General features: G+C 42.8%; 1 protein-coding gene across 1 annotated transcript in view; it reads right to left on the bottom strand.

Annotated features, from left to right (window-relative positions):
• Positions 1 to 11915, bottom strand: part of DCK (deoxycytidine kinase) — a 30389-nt gene extending 18474 nt beyond the window's left edge. Inside the window, 2 exon segments of the mRNA NM_001257554.1 lie at positions 7482 to 7597; positions 11770 to 11915. Coding sequence (NP_001244483.1) covers positions 7482 to 7597; positions 11770 to 11860 — 207 coding nt within the window. The 5' untranslated portion in view covers positions 11861 to 11915.
• Positions 11916 to 16926: the final 5011 nt, after the last annotated feature.

Here is a 16926-nt window from a genome sequence, read left to right on the forward strand (position 1 = left end):
GTGGCCCATGCTTGCAATCCCAGCTACTCCAGAGGCAGAGGCAGGAGAATTGCTTGAACCTGGGAGGCGGACATTGTGGTGAGCCGAGATCGAGCCATTGCACTCCAGCCTGAGCAACAAAAGTGAAACTCCATCTCAAAAAAAAAAAAAAAAAAATTAGAAAAGACACTGAAGGAATTTAATTTGCTATTAGATTTTTTTAAACTTTATTTAACTTTTTAAAAACTTTTAGATTCCCGGGCAAGATGGCCGAATAGGAACAGCTCTGGTCTGCAGCTCCCAGTGAGACCAATGCAGAACACGGGTGATTTCTGCATTTCCAACTGAAGTACCCAATTCATCTCACTGGGACTGGTTATACAGTGGGTGCAGCCCACGGAGGGCAAGCAGAAGCAGGATGGGGCATCGCCTCACCTGGGAAGTGCAAGGGGTGGGGGAACTCCCTCCCCTAGCCAAGGGAAGCCTTGAGGGATGGTGCTATCCAGCCCAGATACTAGGCTTTTCCCACAGTCTTCAAAACCCGCAGATCAGGAGATTCCCTCGGGTGCCTACACCACAAGGGCCCTGGTTTTCAAGCACAAAACTGGGCGGCCATTTGGGCAGACATGGAGCTAGCTGCAGGAGTTTTTTTTCATACTCCAGTGGCACCTGGAATGCCAATGACACAGAACCATTTACTCTCCTAGAAAGGGGGCTGAAGTCAGGGAGCCTAGTGGTCTTGCTCAACAGATCCCACCCCCACGGAGCCCAGCAAGCTAAGATCCACTGGCTTGAAATTCTCACTGCCAGCACAGCAGTCTGAAGTTGACCTGGGACGCTCCACTTCGTGGGGGGAGGGGCGTCCGCTCTTACTGAGGCTTCAGTAGGCGGTTTTCCCCTCACAGTGTAAATAAAACCACCTGGAAGTTTGAGCTGGGCGGACCCCACCACAACTTGGCAAAGCCCTGTAGCCAGACTGCCTCTCTAGACTCCTCCTTTCTGGGCAGGGCATTTCTGAAAGAAAAGCAGCAGCCCCAGTCAGGGACTTATAGATCAAACTCCCATCTCCCTAGGACAGAGCACCTGGGGAAAGGGGCAGCTGTGAGTGCAGCCTCAGGGGACTTAAACATTCCTGCCTGCTGGCTCTGAAGAGAGCAGTGGAATTCCCAGCGCAGCGCTCGAGCTCTACTAAGGGACAGGCAGCATCCTCAAGAGGGTCCATGACTCCCGTGCCTCCTGACTAGGACACACCTCCCAGCAGGGATCGGCAGACACCTCATACAGGAGAGCTCCGGCTGGCATCTGGCAGGTGCCCCTCTGGGACAAAGCTTCCAAAGGAAGGAGCAGGCAGCAATCTTTGCTGTTCTGCAGCCTCCGCTGGTGATACTCAGGCAAACAGGATCTGGAGTGGACCTCCAGCAAACTCCAGCAGACCTGCAGCAGAGAGGCCTGTTAGAAGGAAACTAACAAACAAAAAGCAATAGCATCAACATTAACAAAAAGGACAATCACGCAAAATCCCCATCTGAGGTTCACCAACATCAAAGACCAAAGGTAGATAAATCCACAAAGATAAGGAAAAGCCAGTGCGAAAAGGCTAAAAATTCCAAAAACCAGAATGTTTTTTCTCCTCCAAAGGACCACAACTCCTCACCAGCAAGAGAACAAAGCTGGACGGAGAATAAGTGTGACGAATTGACAGAAGTAGGCTTCAGAAGGTGGGTTAAAACAAACTCCACTGAGCTAAAGGAGCATGTTCTGACCCAATGCAAGGAACTAAGAACCTTGATAAATGGCTACAGGAACTGCTAACTAGAATAACCAGTTTACAGAAGAACATAAATGACCTGATGGAGCTGAAAAACACAGCACGAGAACTTAGTGAAGCATACACAAGTGTCAATAGCCAAATCGATTAAGTGGAAAAAAGAATATCAGAGACTGAAGATAAACTTAATAAAAATAAAGCGTGACAATAAGATTAGAGAAAACAGAATGAAAAGAAACAAAGTCTCCCAAAAAATATGGGACCATGTGAAAAGACCAAACCTAGTTTGACTGGTGTACCTGAAACTGACGGGGAGAGTGGAACCAAGCTGGAAAACACACTTCAGGATTATTATCCAGGAGAACTTCTCCAACCTAGCAATTCAGGCCAACATTCAAATTCAGGAAATATAGAGAACATCACAAAGATGCTCCCTGAGAACAGCAACCCCAGGACACATAATCGTCAGATTCACCAAGATTAAAATAAAGGAAAAAATGTCAAGGGCAGTCAGAGAGAAAGGTTAGGTTACCCACAAAGGGAAGCCCATCAGACTAACAGTGGATCTCTCTGCAGAAACCCTACATGCCAGAAGAGAGTGTAGACTAACATTCAACATTCTTAAGGAAAAGAATTTTCAACCCAGAATTTCATATCCAGTCAAACTAAGCTTCACAAGTGAAGGAGAAATAAAATCCGTTACAGACAAGCAAATGCTGAGGGATTTTGTCACTACCACGCCTGCCTTACAAGAGCTCCTGAAGGAAGCATTAAATATGGAAAGGAAAAACCGGTACCAGCCACTGCAAAAACATACCAAAATGTAAAGACAACTGACACTATGAAGAAACTGCATCAACTAATGGGCAAAATAACCAGCTAGCATCATAATAACAGGATCAAATTCACACATAACAATATTAACCTTAAATGTAAATGGGCTAAATAGCCCAATTGAAAGACACAGACTGGCAAATTAGATAGAGTCAAGATCCATCAGTGTGCAGTCTTCAGGAGTCACATCTCACATGCAAAGACACAGAAAGGCTATAAAGGGATGGAGGGAGATTTACCAAGCTAATGGAAAGCAAAAAAAAAAGGGGGCTGCAATCGTAATCTCTGATAAAACAGACTTTAAATCAAGAAAGATGAAAAAAGACAAAGAAGGGCATTACATAATGGTAAAGGGATCAATGCAACAAGAAGAGCTAACTATCCTAAATATATATGCACCCAATACAGGAGCACCCAGATTCATAATGCAAGTTCTTAGAAACCTACAAAGAGACTTAGACTTCCACATAATAACAGTGGGAGACTTTAACAACCCACTGTCAATATTAGGTCAACAAGACAGAAAATTAACAAGGATATTCAGGACTTGAACTCAGCTGTGGACCAAGCGGACCTAAAAGACACCCATAGAACTCCCTACCCAAATCAACAGAATATACATTCTTCTCAGTAACACAATGCACTTACCCTAAAATTGACCACATAATTGGAAGTAAAACATTCCTCAGCAAATGCAAAAGAATGGAAATCATAACAGTCTGTCAGACCACACTGCAATCAAAGTAGAACTCAGGATTAAGAAACTCACTCAAAACTGCACAACTACATGGAAACTGAACAACCTGCTCCTCAATGACTACTGGGTAAATAACAAAATTAGGGCAGAAATAAATAAGTTATTTGAAACCAATGAGAACAAAGACGTAACGTACCACAATCTCTGGGACACAGCTAAAGTAGTGTTTAGAGGGAAATTTATAGCACTAAATGCCCACGAGAAAGCAGGAAAGATCTAAAATCGACACCCTAACATCACAATTAAAAGAACTAGAGAAGCAAGAGCAAACAAATTCAAAAGCTAGCAGAAGACAAGAAATAACTAAGATCAGAGCAGAACTGAAGGAGATAGAGACATGAAAAACTCTTAAAAAAAAAAAATCAGTGAATCCAGGAGCTGGTTCTTCGAAAAGATTAACAAAATATATAGACCACTAGACAGACTAATAAAGAAGAAAAGAGGGAAGAATCAAATAGACACAATAAAGGATCACCACTGATCCCACAGAAATACAAACTACCATGAGAGAACACTATAAACACCTCCACGCAAATAAGCTAGAAAATCTAGAAGAAATGGATAAATTCCTGGACATATACGCCCTCCCAAGATTAAACCAAGTAGAACTCGAATCCCTGAATAGGCCAATAACAAGTTCTGAAATTGAGGCAGTAATATCCTACCAACCAAAAAAAGCCCAGGACCAGAGAGATTCACAGCTGAATTCTACCAGAGGTACAAAGAGGAGGTGGTACCATTCCTTCTGAAACTATTCCAAACAACAGAAAAAGAGGGACTCCTCCCTAACTCATTTTTTGAGGCCAGCATCATCCTAACACAAAAACCTGGCAGAGACACAACAAAAAAAGAAAATTTCAGGCCAATATCCCTGATAAACATTGATGTGAAAATCCTCAATAAAATACTGGCAAACCGAATCCAGCAGCACATTAAAAAGCTTATTCATCACGATTAAGTCAGCTTCATCCCTGGGATGCAGGGCTGGTTCAACATATGCAAATCAATTAACGTAATCCATCACATAAACAGAACCAGTGACAAAAACCGCATGATTATCTCAATAGATGCAGAAAAGGCCTTCGACAAAATTCAACATCCCTTCATGCTAAAAACTCTCAATAAACTAGGTATTGATGAAACATATCTCAAAATAATAAGAGCTATTTATGACAAACCCACAACCAATACCATTCCCTTTGAAAACCGGCACAAGACAAGGATGCCGTCTCTCACCACTCCTATTCAATATAGTATTGGAAGGTCTGGCCAGGGCAATCAGGCAAGAGAAAGAAATAAAGGTATTCAAATAGGAAGAGGGGAAGTCAAATTATCTCTGTTTGCAGATGACATGATTGTATATTTAGAAAACCCCATCGTCTCAGCCCAAAAACCCCTTATGGTGATAAGCAACTTCAGTAAAGTCTCAGGATACAAAATCAATGGACAAAAATCACAAGCATTCCCATACACCAATAATAGACAGAGAGCCAAATCATGAGTGAATTCCCATTCACAATTGTTTTACAAAGAGAATAAAATACCTAGGAATACAACTTACAATGGATGTGAAGGACCTCTTCAAGGAGAACTACAAACCACTGCTCAAGGAAATAAGAGAGGCCACAAACAAATGGAAAAACATTCCACGCTCATAGATAGGAAAAATCAATATCATGAAAATGGCCATACTGCCCAAAGTAATTTATAGATTCAATGCTATTCCCATCAAGCTACCATTGACTTTCTTCACAGAATTAGAAAAAACTACCTTAAATTTAATATGGAACCAAAAAAGAGCCCATATAGCCAAGACAATCCTAAGCAAATAGAACAAAGCTTGAGGCATCACACTACCTGACTTCGAACTATACTACAAGGCTACAGTAACCAAAATGGCATGGCACTGGTACCAAAACAGATATATAGACCAAAATATAGAACACAGCCCTCAGAAATACCACCACACATCTACAGCCATCTGATCTTTGACAAATCTGACAAAAACAAGCAATGGGAAAAGGATTCCCTATTTAATAAATGGTGTTGGGAAAACTGGCTAGCCATATGCAGAAAACTGAAACTGGACCCCTTCCTTACACCTTATACAAAAATTAACTCAAGATGGATTAAAGATTTAATCATAAGACCTAAAATCATAAAAACGCTAGAAGAAAACATACGCAATACCATTCAGGACAGAGGCATGGGCAAAGACTTCATGACTAAAATACCAAAAGCAGTGGTAACAAAAGTCAAAACTGACAAATGAGATCTAATTAAACTAAAGAGCTTCTGCACAGCAAAAGAAACTATCATCCAAGTAAACAGGCAACCTACAAAATGGGAGAAAATTTTTGCAATCTACCCATCGGACAAAGGGCTAATATCCAGAATCTACAAAGAACTCAAACAAATTTACAGGAAAAAAAAAACAAGGAAAACCATCAAAAAGTGGGTGAAGGATATGAACAGACACTTTTCAAAAGAAGATATTTATGCAGCCAATAAACATATGAAAAAAAGCTCATCATCACTGGTCATTAGAGAAATGCAAATCAAGACCACAATGAGATACCATCTCACACCAGTTAGAATAGTGATCATTAAAAAGTCAGGAAACAAGAGATGTTGGAGAGGATATGGAGAAATAGGAATGCTTTTACACCGTTAGTGGGAGTGTAAATTAGTCCAACCACTGTGGAAGACAGTGTGGCGATTCCTCAAGGATCTAGAACCAGAAATACCATTTGACCCAGCAATCCCATTACTGGGTATATACCCAAAGGATTATAAATCATTCTGCCATAAAGACACATGCAGATGTATGTTTATTGCAGCACTATTCACAATAGCAAAGACTGGGAACCAACTGAAATGCCCATCAATGATTGACCGGATAAAGAAAATGTGGCACATATACACTAAGGGATACTATGCAGCCCTAAAAAAAGAATGAGTTCATGTCCTTTGCAGGGACATGGATGAAGCTGGAAACCATCATTCTCAGCAAGCTAACACATGAACAGGAAACCAAAGACCGCATGTTCTAACTTGTAAGTGGGAGTTGAACAATGAGAACACATGGGCACAGGGAGGGGAACATCACACACCAGGGGTCGGTGGGGTGGGAGGCAAGGGGAGGGATAGCACTAGGAGAAATACCTAATGTAGATGACGGGCTGATGGGTGCAGCAAACCATCATGGCACGTGTATACCTATGTAACAAACCTGCACATTCTGCACATGTATCCCAGAACTTAAAGTATAACAAAAAAAAAAAAAAAGAAATTTTTATGAAAAAGAAAACTTTAAACTTTACTTGTGCATAAATCTTGAATGCACAGCTTGATAAATTTTACTTTCCTTTTTTTTTTTTTGAGACAGTGTGTCATTCTGTCACCCAGGCTGGAGCACAGTGGTGCCATCTGAGCTCACTGCAACCTCTGCCACCTGGGTTCAAGAAATTCTCCTACCTCAGCTTTACAAGTAGGTGGGATTCAGGTATCCACCACCACGTTTGGCTAAGTTTTGTATTTTTAGTAGAGATGGCATTTCACCATGTTAACCAGGCTAGTCTTGAACTCCTCACCTAAAGTGATCCACCCGCCTCAGCCTCCCAAAATGCTGGGATTACAAGCGTGAGCCACCAACCCCGGCCTCAATGAATGTTTATACATACAGTCACCCCTCAGTATCCTCAAGAATTGATTCCAGGTTCCACACAGATACCAACATCCATAGATGTTCAAGTCCTTTATGTAAAATAGTGTAATATCTGCATATACCCTGTGCACATCCTCCCAAATAGTATAAATCATCTCTAGATTACTTATAATACTTAATACAATGTAAATGCTATATGAACAGTAATCCTGTATTATTTTCATTATTTTTTATTTTTGTATTGTTTATTTTTTTCTGAATATTTTCTATTAATGACTGGTTGAATCCCCAGATCCGAAACCCACTGATATGGAGAGCCAACTGTATATATATCCATGTAACTACCACCTAGATGAAGATACAGACCTAAAGTGAGATTTGAAAAGTTTTATTGAAAAAGAAAAAAGCCAAGAGATTAAGTACTACTGCTCCTCTAAACCAAAAGGCTTTTATCTACTTAAATTTTATTTTCATACCTCAAATTCATCTTGAGTACTTTGAACATTGCACCATCTGGCAACAGGTTCAGGAACCACTTCCCAATCTTCACACACTTGTTTAAGGATATTCACAAATGTTGACTTCCCTGCAGCTGTTGTGAGGAAAGATAAAATTGAGGAAGGAAAGTTGTCAGGAAAAAAAGATGTTAAATAGTCATTAGCTTCTGCAAGATTTACAATAGTGAGCAACACAAAAAACCCAAAACATTCAATTTTCTCAACTTTATATTTCTTTAAAAGAAAATTAAAAGGCCCCCCTGCCCAATTTCATTAAGCACATTTGTTTTTTATTATGTTTAGTTTAACAATACATTATATTTAGTAGTAGGGACAGTCTTGACCTAGAGGTAATACTCCTAATGGCCACCACACCCTTTATATCTGAAGTCAGCAAATGTGGTTGTATCAGACATCTCTGGTTAGCATAATGTTCTCTCTCTTTCCCTGTGTGCATGCACACACACACACAGATGAACATATAAATAACTTCATATACTTATAAGCAAAGCTTCCTCTTCCTTATAAATTAGATCCATGGAGAGTAGAAAGAACTTACCTTTGGCTTGCAGAACTATATTTAAATCTAGGACATTAGACAGGGCAATAGAAAGGAAGAAAAACCTGTAAGAACTCTAAAGAATCATACACAGAGAAAAAAAAGGAGTGAGGCAGTAAATAAGAAGGTGACACAGAGAGACAGTTCAGAAGAAAAACACAAAGTAAATTGGATCCAGAGGAGAGGAGAAAAACGTTTCAAGATAAACTGGATGACAATTAGATTTAATCATGGGAAAAACACTGGCCACCAAAATTTAGTATGGAGGGCATAAGCTTAGGGACTGTATGGCATTTAGAAGAATGTTAAGTGGAAGTGGAAGCATATAGAAAGAACACCTCACATTCACTAAGCTAGATGGAAGAGGGAAAGGAGAACATGATATTCAGAAAGAGCACTCAAGGAACAAATCAAAAAATTAGGCATCCACCAGAGTCGGAAAGCACTTAAGGCTAGAGCATTCAACTTTCTTCTGACACTACTTACAAGCAGAAAAATTCATGTGGTCATACTTAAAAAGTCTAAGAGTAAAAACGGTTACATTTAGTTCAACCAGAGTAATAACAGTTAGCTAGAGCTGCCAATCAGACTAACACGTCTAGTTCCTTAACTTTTTGGGGGGAAGTGGGAGCTAGAAAATAAGCTAATTATTAAATTAATTTTCTATGAAGGCAAAGGAGAAAAAGAACCAAAGACACTGATGTTAATACTTTTAAAAGTCATGGAAACTAACAGAATTCCTAATGCCAAGCAGGCGTTATAATGCTGAAAGTCATTCTGAACATACTACTAAAATGAGAAGCAGGTAAGTCCTCCATCCATCTAACATAAGGGAACATTTGAATAACACAGAACATAAGAAGATGGGTTATATAAATATAAAACTAAAACGACCAAGTTCAAATTCTAGGAAGAATAGAGGAATTGCAAAATAGTTTACGCACAGCTTAACAATTTGTGCATTTATTGCTTATTTGGATCTGACAAATAAGGTGAAGAGGACATGAACAAAAGTGCAAGACCAATAATAAACAGTAACTAACAAAGTCTCAGTGTCAGGGAGACGAAAAATAGCAAGGAACATGCTCCATCTAAACACCAATTGCTGTCATACAGAAATGCAGGCCTGGTGTTAACAGATCTTCAGATTTTTCAAAAGCCAATAATTTAACTGTTTATGGGAAATCTCAAAATGTTTTCAAGTTAGCAACAAATTTAATTTATTTTTCTTTAGACACAGGGTCTCACTCTGTAGCCCAGGCTGTAGGGCAGTGGCACAACCACAGCTCGTGGCAGCCTCAAACTATAGGTCTCAAGAGATCCTCCAACTCAGCCTCCTGAGTAGCTAGGACTAAAGGTGCATGCTACCACAACTGGTCTTTTTTTTTTTTTTTTTTTTTTGAGAGAGTCTCACTCTGTCACCTAGGCTGGAGTGCAGTGGTGCCATCTCAGTTCACTGCAACTTCTGCCTCCCAGACTCAAGCGATCCTCTCACATCAGCATCAGCCTCCTGAGTAGCTGGAGCTATAGGTGTGATTCACCGAGCCTGGCCTAATTTTTTTTTTTTTTTTTTTCTTAGAGACTAGTTCTCTCTATGTTGCCATGCTGGTCTCAGACTCTTGGACTCAAGCAATCCTCCCGCCTCAGCCTCCCAAAGGACGGGGATTACAAGCCTGAGCCACTGGGCACTAAAATTTTTTTTCAACCTGTGCAGGCCAATATTGTGCAATTGCAGCTATCAGTTTGCAACTCCTTTCAGTGTAGGTAAAGGCGAAATCAATGAAGAATTTTAAGCAGGGGATAACACATGAGATTTGCATACAAAAAGACCGCTGCAGAAGTAGTTAAGAGAAACTGGAGATGGGATGAAATATTAGGAAATTATTTCAGCTGCTGAGAAGATTAAAGATGCTTTGAGGAAAGATTTCTAAATATGATACTACCTAACTGGATTAGAGAGAGGGAAAGTGGATGAAGGTATTGTGGTATTAATCTGAGGGGTTATTCATTCAACTTTACTTTTTTGTTTTGTTTTTGTGTTTTTAACAGAGTCTTGCTCTGTCACCCAGGCTGGAGTGCAGTAGTGTGAGCATGGCTCACTGTGGCCTTGATCTTTGGGCTCAAGCAATCCTCCTGCCTTAGCCTCCTGAGTAGCTGGGACCACAGGCACACCAGCACATGCAGCTAATTTTTTAATTTTTTTTTGGAGATGAGTTCTCACTATGTTGCCCAGGCTGGTCTCAAACTCCTGGATTCAAGTGATCCTCTTGCCTAAGTCTCCCAAAATCCTGGGATTACAAGTATAAGCCACCATGCCCTGCCTCAAATTTACTTTTCAGATGGCTTTGTTCAGCCACTTTCTCCTGTCTTTATATATGGTCTTCTTTATTCAGTAAGCAACTGTCAGGGGTTCCATACTAGTAAACATGCACCGTCAAATAACTTACATTGCTAAGTATAGTATATGGTCTTTCTACTGGTGCCTTAATTATGGAGCAATGAAATAAGAAGTCCTCTTTGAGAATGTATTTTTTTTCTATTGATTTGAATACTAAGCATCTGCCTGCCTTGTCTTTTTCAAGAAGGTACAGTGCTTTGAATGTGGTAAGAATTTTTAAAAATTTGCTGTATGCATGAATGACCAGCACCCAACCTGGAGCTAAAAAAATTAAAAAAAAAAAAAATCTATCAAAACAGGAAGTTTCAGGGGTAGGTTTCCTGAGGTTGGAAATACAGAAGAATCGGACGTTGGTGTGTATCTTGCAAAATGACCTAGTCTTAGCACCCCATCTGAGTTAACAGAAACGTTAGTGGTCTTCGAATCATAATCCAATGTTTACTTGGATGTGGAGTAAGGGGTGAGGAATTGCATGCTATTAAGATCATAAAAGACCTCTTTTCTTGTACTCGAATGTTTCGAGTTTCGTTAATAATATAGCTAAAATAATGTTTCGGTAATAACATAGCTAAAAAACTGTAAACAACCCAGAGGTCCACAACTAGAAAATCGATAAACGATGGTACATCCATGCAATGGAATACTACTCAGCAATAAAAAAAAAAAAAAAAAAAAAAAACTACACACACAAGTAACATGAATGAATTTCAAAAGCATTATGCTAAATGAAAGACGCCAGACACAAAAGGCGATATAGCCTATGATTCCATTTATATGGCATTCTGGAAAAGGCAACACTTGCAGGGATAGAAATCAAATCAGTGGGTGTCAGGGAATAGGAAGGGTGGAGGGCGCTGACTACAAAGGAGCAGGTAGGAACTTTCTGAGGTGATGAAAATGTTCTGTATTTCGATCGTGGTGATAGTAAAACGCATAATGTTTGTCAAACCTCATAAAAGAGTACACCTAAAAAGGGTGAATTTAATGTAAGTTACACCTCAAGAAATCTGATACCCTTCCCCCGCTTCCCTTTGCGAGTTCCCAACAAAGAGGGCGCAGAGGCTCAAAGCGCGCCTCACAGAGACCACAGGCCTGGCGCCCAGTCTGACTCCGGGGACCGCAGTCACCCCGTGGCGCGGGAGGGAAGGGAAGGAAGCTCTGGGTGGGAAAGGAAGCCGAGGGCGCGTCCACACGGCCAGGCTGGAGGGAAAGCCCTCACCGAGGAGCTGCACAGAGATGCGGCGAAGGGAAGCTTCAGCCACTGCCGCGACACCCCAGCCTTGCGTCCCACATTTCTGGAGGCTCCTTACCGATGTTCCCTTCGATGGAGATTTTCTTGATGCGGGTCCCCTCAGAGCTGGCTGAGAGAGACGGGCAGCTTCTCTTGGGCGGGGTGGCCATTCCTTAGTCTTGTGGCGGCCCAGAGCGCGTCCAGCAGAGAGGGCTGGGAGGCGGCCACAGGTACGCGCACTGGAGCTCGCGGCGCAGCCGAGGCAGATCCCGACCTGCCCCGTCCGCTAGTGAGCTCACAGGCCCGCCGGCGGGTGTCGGGGTTTGACTTTGGCGCGCGGAGGCAGCTGAGGACAGGGGCGGGCCTGTGGCGTGGCCCCGCCCTCCTCAGCCCACCGATCTCTGGTTGCCCCTCGGCCCTAGCCCGCCTCCAGCGCGACTCCCCGCATGGGCGCTTCGCACGCCACGTCACGTGGAGGCCGGGGCGGGGCCGCGCGTGTGGCGGAAGGCCTCTACCCTCGCAGCCAGGCGCCCGGGCGGGGCGCTGGAAGAGGTTCCGGAGTCGGGTGGGGAGGAAGGGTGGACGCCAGAGGCCTGAGGGCATTGGAGGACAGGGGGCGTCATCTGCAGTGGGCCGTGCCAGGCTTTGGAAAACCCGCCTCTCCAGTGGGCCTGCTGGAGATGAACAGACGCGTCTGGACAGAACTGGATAGACTTAAAGATTTGAACTCATCAGGGGAGAAGGCACTGTGTGGTAGGAAAATCAAATGGATTTACCCTGGCTTCTCAGCCTAGAGGAAGACTATGAAGCGAAGTTCCGCCCTCGGGAATCGCACTGCCCACTTAGAGAGCCAGGCTCTCTTCCTCTATGTGCTTTTCATTAATTCAGTCTAGTGGCGAAGATACTGTCATTAGCCCATTTACCTACTAGTGGGAAAACAGGCACTGGGAGGCTGCTTGTTCCAAGTGTCAAAGTCAATAAGTGAAACTGGGATGGGAATTTAGGTAGTCAGATGCCACCCACGGGAAGCCTTTCCAGATCTCCCATACCGCTTTCCATTTGATTTGGATGCACGACCATGCTGCATAGAAGTTAGCACGTTGGGTAGGTAGGTTTCTGTTCGGCTGTTAGCCTGCCTAACACCTGGCACATAGGTAACAAAATGTACTGTATGTTGAATTTTTGAATGCCTACTTATGTGCCATGTACTCTGCTGGGACAAACGCAGTGTAGGATTTGTCCCAGCTCGATGAGTGCATTTTTAGTCAGGGTAAAGACCTAATGAGGCAAGAGACTAGGGAATTAGGGTAACCAAGGGTTAAGGCATAAGCAAAAGAACAGCAGGTGCAGCCAGTTCTAGGCAAGACTAGGCAGCATACAGGCCACACCTTCACTCCTGTGATTACAAGACAAAAGTTTCCGCCGGGCGTGGTGGCTCACGCCTGTAATCCAGCACTTTGGGAGACCGAGGCGGGCGGATCACGAGGTCAGGAGATCGAGACCATCCTGGCTAACACGGTGAAACCCCGTCTCTACCGAAAATACAAAAAATTAGCCGGGCGTGGTGGTGGGCGCCTGTAGTCCCAGCTACTCTGGAGGCTGAGGCAGGAGAATGGCGTGAACCCGGGAGGCGGAGCTTGCAGTGAGCCAAGATCGCGCCACTGCACTCCAGCCTGGGCGACAGAGCGAGACTCTGCCTCAAAAAAAAAAAAAAAAAAGACAAGTTTCCGCATCAGCCTGCTTTTCTCAGCCATCTCCATTTCAGCCTCTGATTGGTCGCAGGCCAATCTTTCATAGGGTGTAATCAATTGCCTAGGGGTCTATCAAATTCTTTTAGCCTAGTAAACCTTAAGAACACTGCAGTTGGGACTCTTGAAGGACTTCCTTCGCTTCAATAAATTTTGTGCTTTTGTTACTCCGTTTTGTTGCTTTGTCTTTCGTTGCTTCCTTCTTTTGTTGCTTTGTTTCTACGTTTTGTTCAATTCTTCAACACGCCAAGAACCCAGACAATTCAGAGTCAAGACTTCCCATTCAGTAACACTAATAAACCGGATATTACCCAGTCTAGAAGTTATCTGGTCCAAATTGTCTACAGAAACCAAAGGCCTTGCTATTCTTTTTTTACACTGCAACTACCATGAGACCTGAAAAGGATCTAAATGTGTAGCCAAAAGGGGAAAATGGTGACTCCATCCTCAGAAATAAAGAGCAGAAATTAAATCTGAATCCTTGGCGATCACATTTTCCAGGATTAAACAGCAAGTATCATTCTATGTAACTGCCCTATATTACTGTTATGCAATTATTTTGTATGTATTACTTTTACTTATCCCCATAGTGATTAATAGCAAGATCCTAGGAATCGAAAAGGCCTGAATAGTTGTCATCAGGTATAGCAAGGAAGTTGGGAGAAAGGTGCTGGGGAAGCTACTAGCTATCACATTCCACCGCCAAGCTTGGGGGAAAACTCATGAAATGGTAATACTGGCGGCTACCGAGAGAAGGAAGGCAAGTCTCTGAGACATTCAACAGGGAAGCAGAGCTGGTCCTGGATGCATGTCATAAAGAGGCTTGGGGTTCCAAGGAGTAGAAATCTCCAAGTGTGGTTTCCACAAAAAAGACCCACACAGGAAGTATCTTAAAATGATGAAGAGTTTAAGCACTGGAAAATGAAAGATGTCAAACACCAGTTCTACCAGTTTCTGGCTGTGAAAACTTGAATTCATCTAAGCTTAAGAGTATACTTTGAAAAATACAAATGTGGGAGGCCAAGGCGGGTGAATCGCTTGAGCCCAGGAGTTTGAGACTAGCCTGGGCAACATGGCAAAACTCTGTCTCTACAAAAACTACAAAAATTAGCTGGGCGCCTGTAGTCCCAACTATTTGGGAGGCTGAGGTGGGAGAATTACCGAAGCCAGGGAGTCAAGGCTGCAGTAAGCCAAGATCATGCCACTGTACTCCAGTGAGACCCTGTCTCAAGTAACAACAAAGTAAATGGGGGAAGCAAAGAATCTAGCTTTTTTTGGCATTAAGTCCAGCATAATTTCCCATTTTCCTACATGACCTGGGGGTACACAAGGAGAGACAGGGAAAAGCACTTTTCAAAACACCTTGATTTTTGGTCCACAATCTCTTATCTAAAACCCTGGCAGCCAGATGTTTCAGAATTTAAAACTTCTAGAAAAGATTTTTAGAAAAGAAATTCAAAACTTTGGAACTGGCTGGGTGCAGTGGCTCATGCCTGTAATCCCAGCACTTTGGGAGGCTGCGGCAGGTGGATTCCTTGAGCTCAGGAATTCGAGACCAACCAGGGTAACATGGTGAAACTCACAGAAAAAATACAAAAATTAGCTGGTTGTGGTGCCACGCACCTGTAGTCCCAGCTACACGGGAGGCTGAGGTGGGAGGATGGCTTGGGCCTGCAAAGTTTTAGCTTTAGTGAGCTATGATCGCACCACTGCACGCCAGCCTGAGTGACACAGCAGCAAGACCCCATCTCAAAAATAAAATTTGGAATCCAAAGTTAAGAAATACAGTGCATATACTGTATATATTAAGTAAGCACCCCCACTCCCCCTGCAGAGGTGTTAAATGAAATGCACTAATATTTTGCAGTGAAACATAAAGAGTGTTAACATTAAGTGGGATAAAGACTATTAACATCTGGTCAGATTATGTTTGCACTAAATTCAAAAAAAAAAAAAAAAAAACTTTTGGGGCCAAGCACAGTGGCTCATGCCTGTAATCCCAACACTGTGGGAGGCCAAGATAGACAGATTACCTGCGTCAGGAGTTCAAGACCAGCCTGGCCAACATGGCGAAACCCTGTCTCTACTAAAGATACAAAAACTAGCCGGGCATGGGGGCGTGTGCCTGTAATCCCAGCTACTCGGGAGGCTGAGGCTGGAGAATCGCTTGAACCCAGGAGGCGGAAGTTGCAGTAAGCCAAGATCACGCCACTGCACTCCAGCCTGGGTGAGAGAGTGAGACCCCGTCTCAAAAACAAACAACAACAACAACAAAAAAAACTTTGGTTTTCTGAGCTTTTCAGGTTTTGAAACTGCAGATAAGAGACAGGACACAGAGCACCCAGCCAGTCATGAGTGTGCTGCCACCTTAATCCTTTCTTGCCAGAAATTTTACTACTCCTTCAATTTGGGAATTCTTTTTCTCCTATGGGAATTCTAGTCTAACTAAAGAACGAGACAGGGTCCTGACTGACAACATACAGGTTTATTAGGAAAACTTAATCAAATCAGAAAATAATAAAAAGAAAAAATAAGAGACCCTGAACATTGATAGTAAATAGTGGTTACACAGCCCATGAGTTTGTCTACACAAACGCAATGACTTCTGTAAAATGATTTTTATCAACTTAATAAGTTGGTTATAAATTTCCCCTTGTAATCTTCATTAGTGCCTAGAAAACGGGGTACAGAAGCAATCATAAATGCAAGAGTGGGAGTCAGGGTGCTTCCTGCAAATCTGAAATCTGAAAGCAAAATAACATACTAGAAGAGCATAGAAGTCATCAGATGTATATAGCTTAGTAAAGAAAACTGTTTTGCTACATGCTTGTAAAGTGGATTGAGGTCATCAAGAAAATGTGACACTGTATTCATCATGCTGTAATAGGAGCATGTACAATTTCTTTTTTTTTTTTTTTGAGACGGAGTCTCGCGCTGTCACCCAGGCTGGAGTGCAGTGGCCGGATCTCAGATCACTGCAAGCTCCGCCTCCCGGGTTCACGCCATTCTCCTGCCTCAGCCTCCCGAGTAGCTGGGACTACAGGCACACACCTGTGCCCGACTAATTTTTTAATATATTTTTTAGTAGAGACGGGGTTTCCCTACATTGGCCAGGCTGGTCTCAAACTCCTGACCTCGTGATCCACCCGCCTCGGCCTCCCAAAGTGCTGGGATTACAGGTGTGAGCCACCATGCCCGGCCCACAGGGCGTTTTTATAGCATGCAGACACAGTCCACAACAGCACTGGCTAGCATTTCAACTAGTCTTTCTCCCAAGTATCATTAGTGACTTTGAGCAACTGTGGCTACTACCATTAAATATTCTTAACCTAAAGATTCAAACACAAATGCCTCTAACATAAATACTTCTGATACTCTGAGAAGACTTCTAAAATACACATTTTGGCCGGGCATGATGGCTCATGTCTGTAACTCCAGCACTTTGGAAGGCCTAAATAAGACCAGCCTGGCCAACATGGTGAAACTCT

Source organism: Macaca mulatta, chromosome 5, assembly GCF_049350105.2.
Source record: "Macaca mulatta isolate MMU2019108-1 chromosome 5, T2T-MMU8v2.0, whole genome shotgun sequence".
Classification (NCBI taxonomy): domain Eukaryota; kingdom Metazoa; phylum Chordata; class Mammalia; order Primates; family Cercopithecidae; genus Macaca; species Macaca mulatta.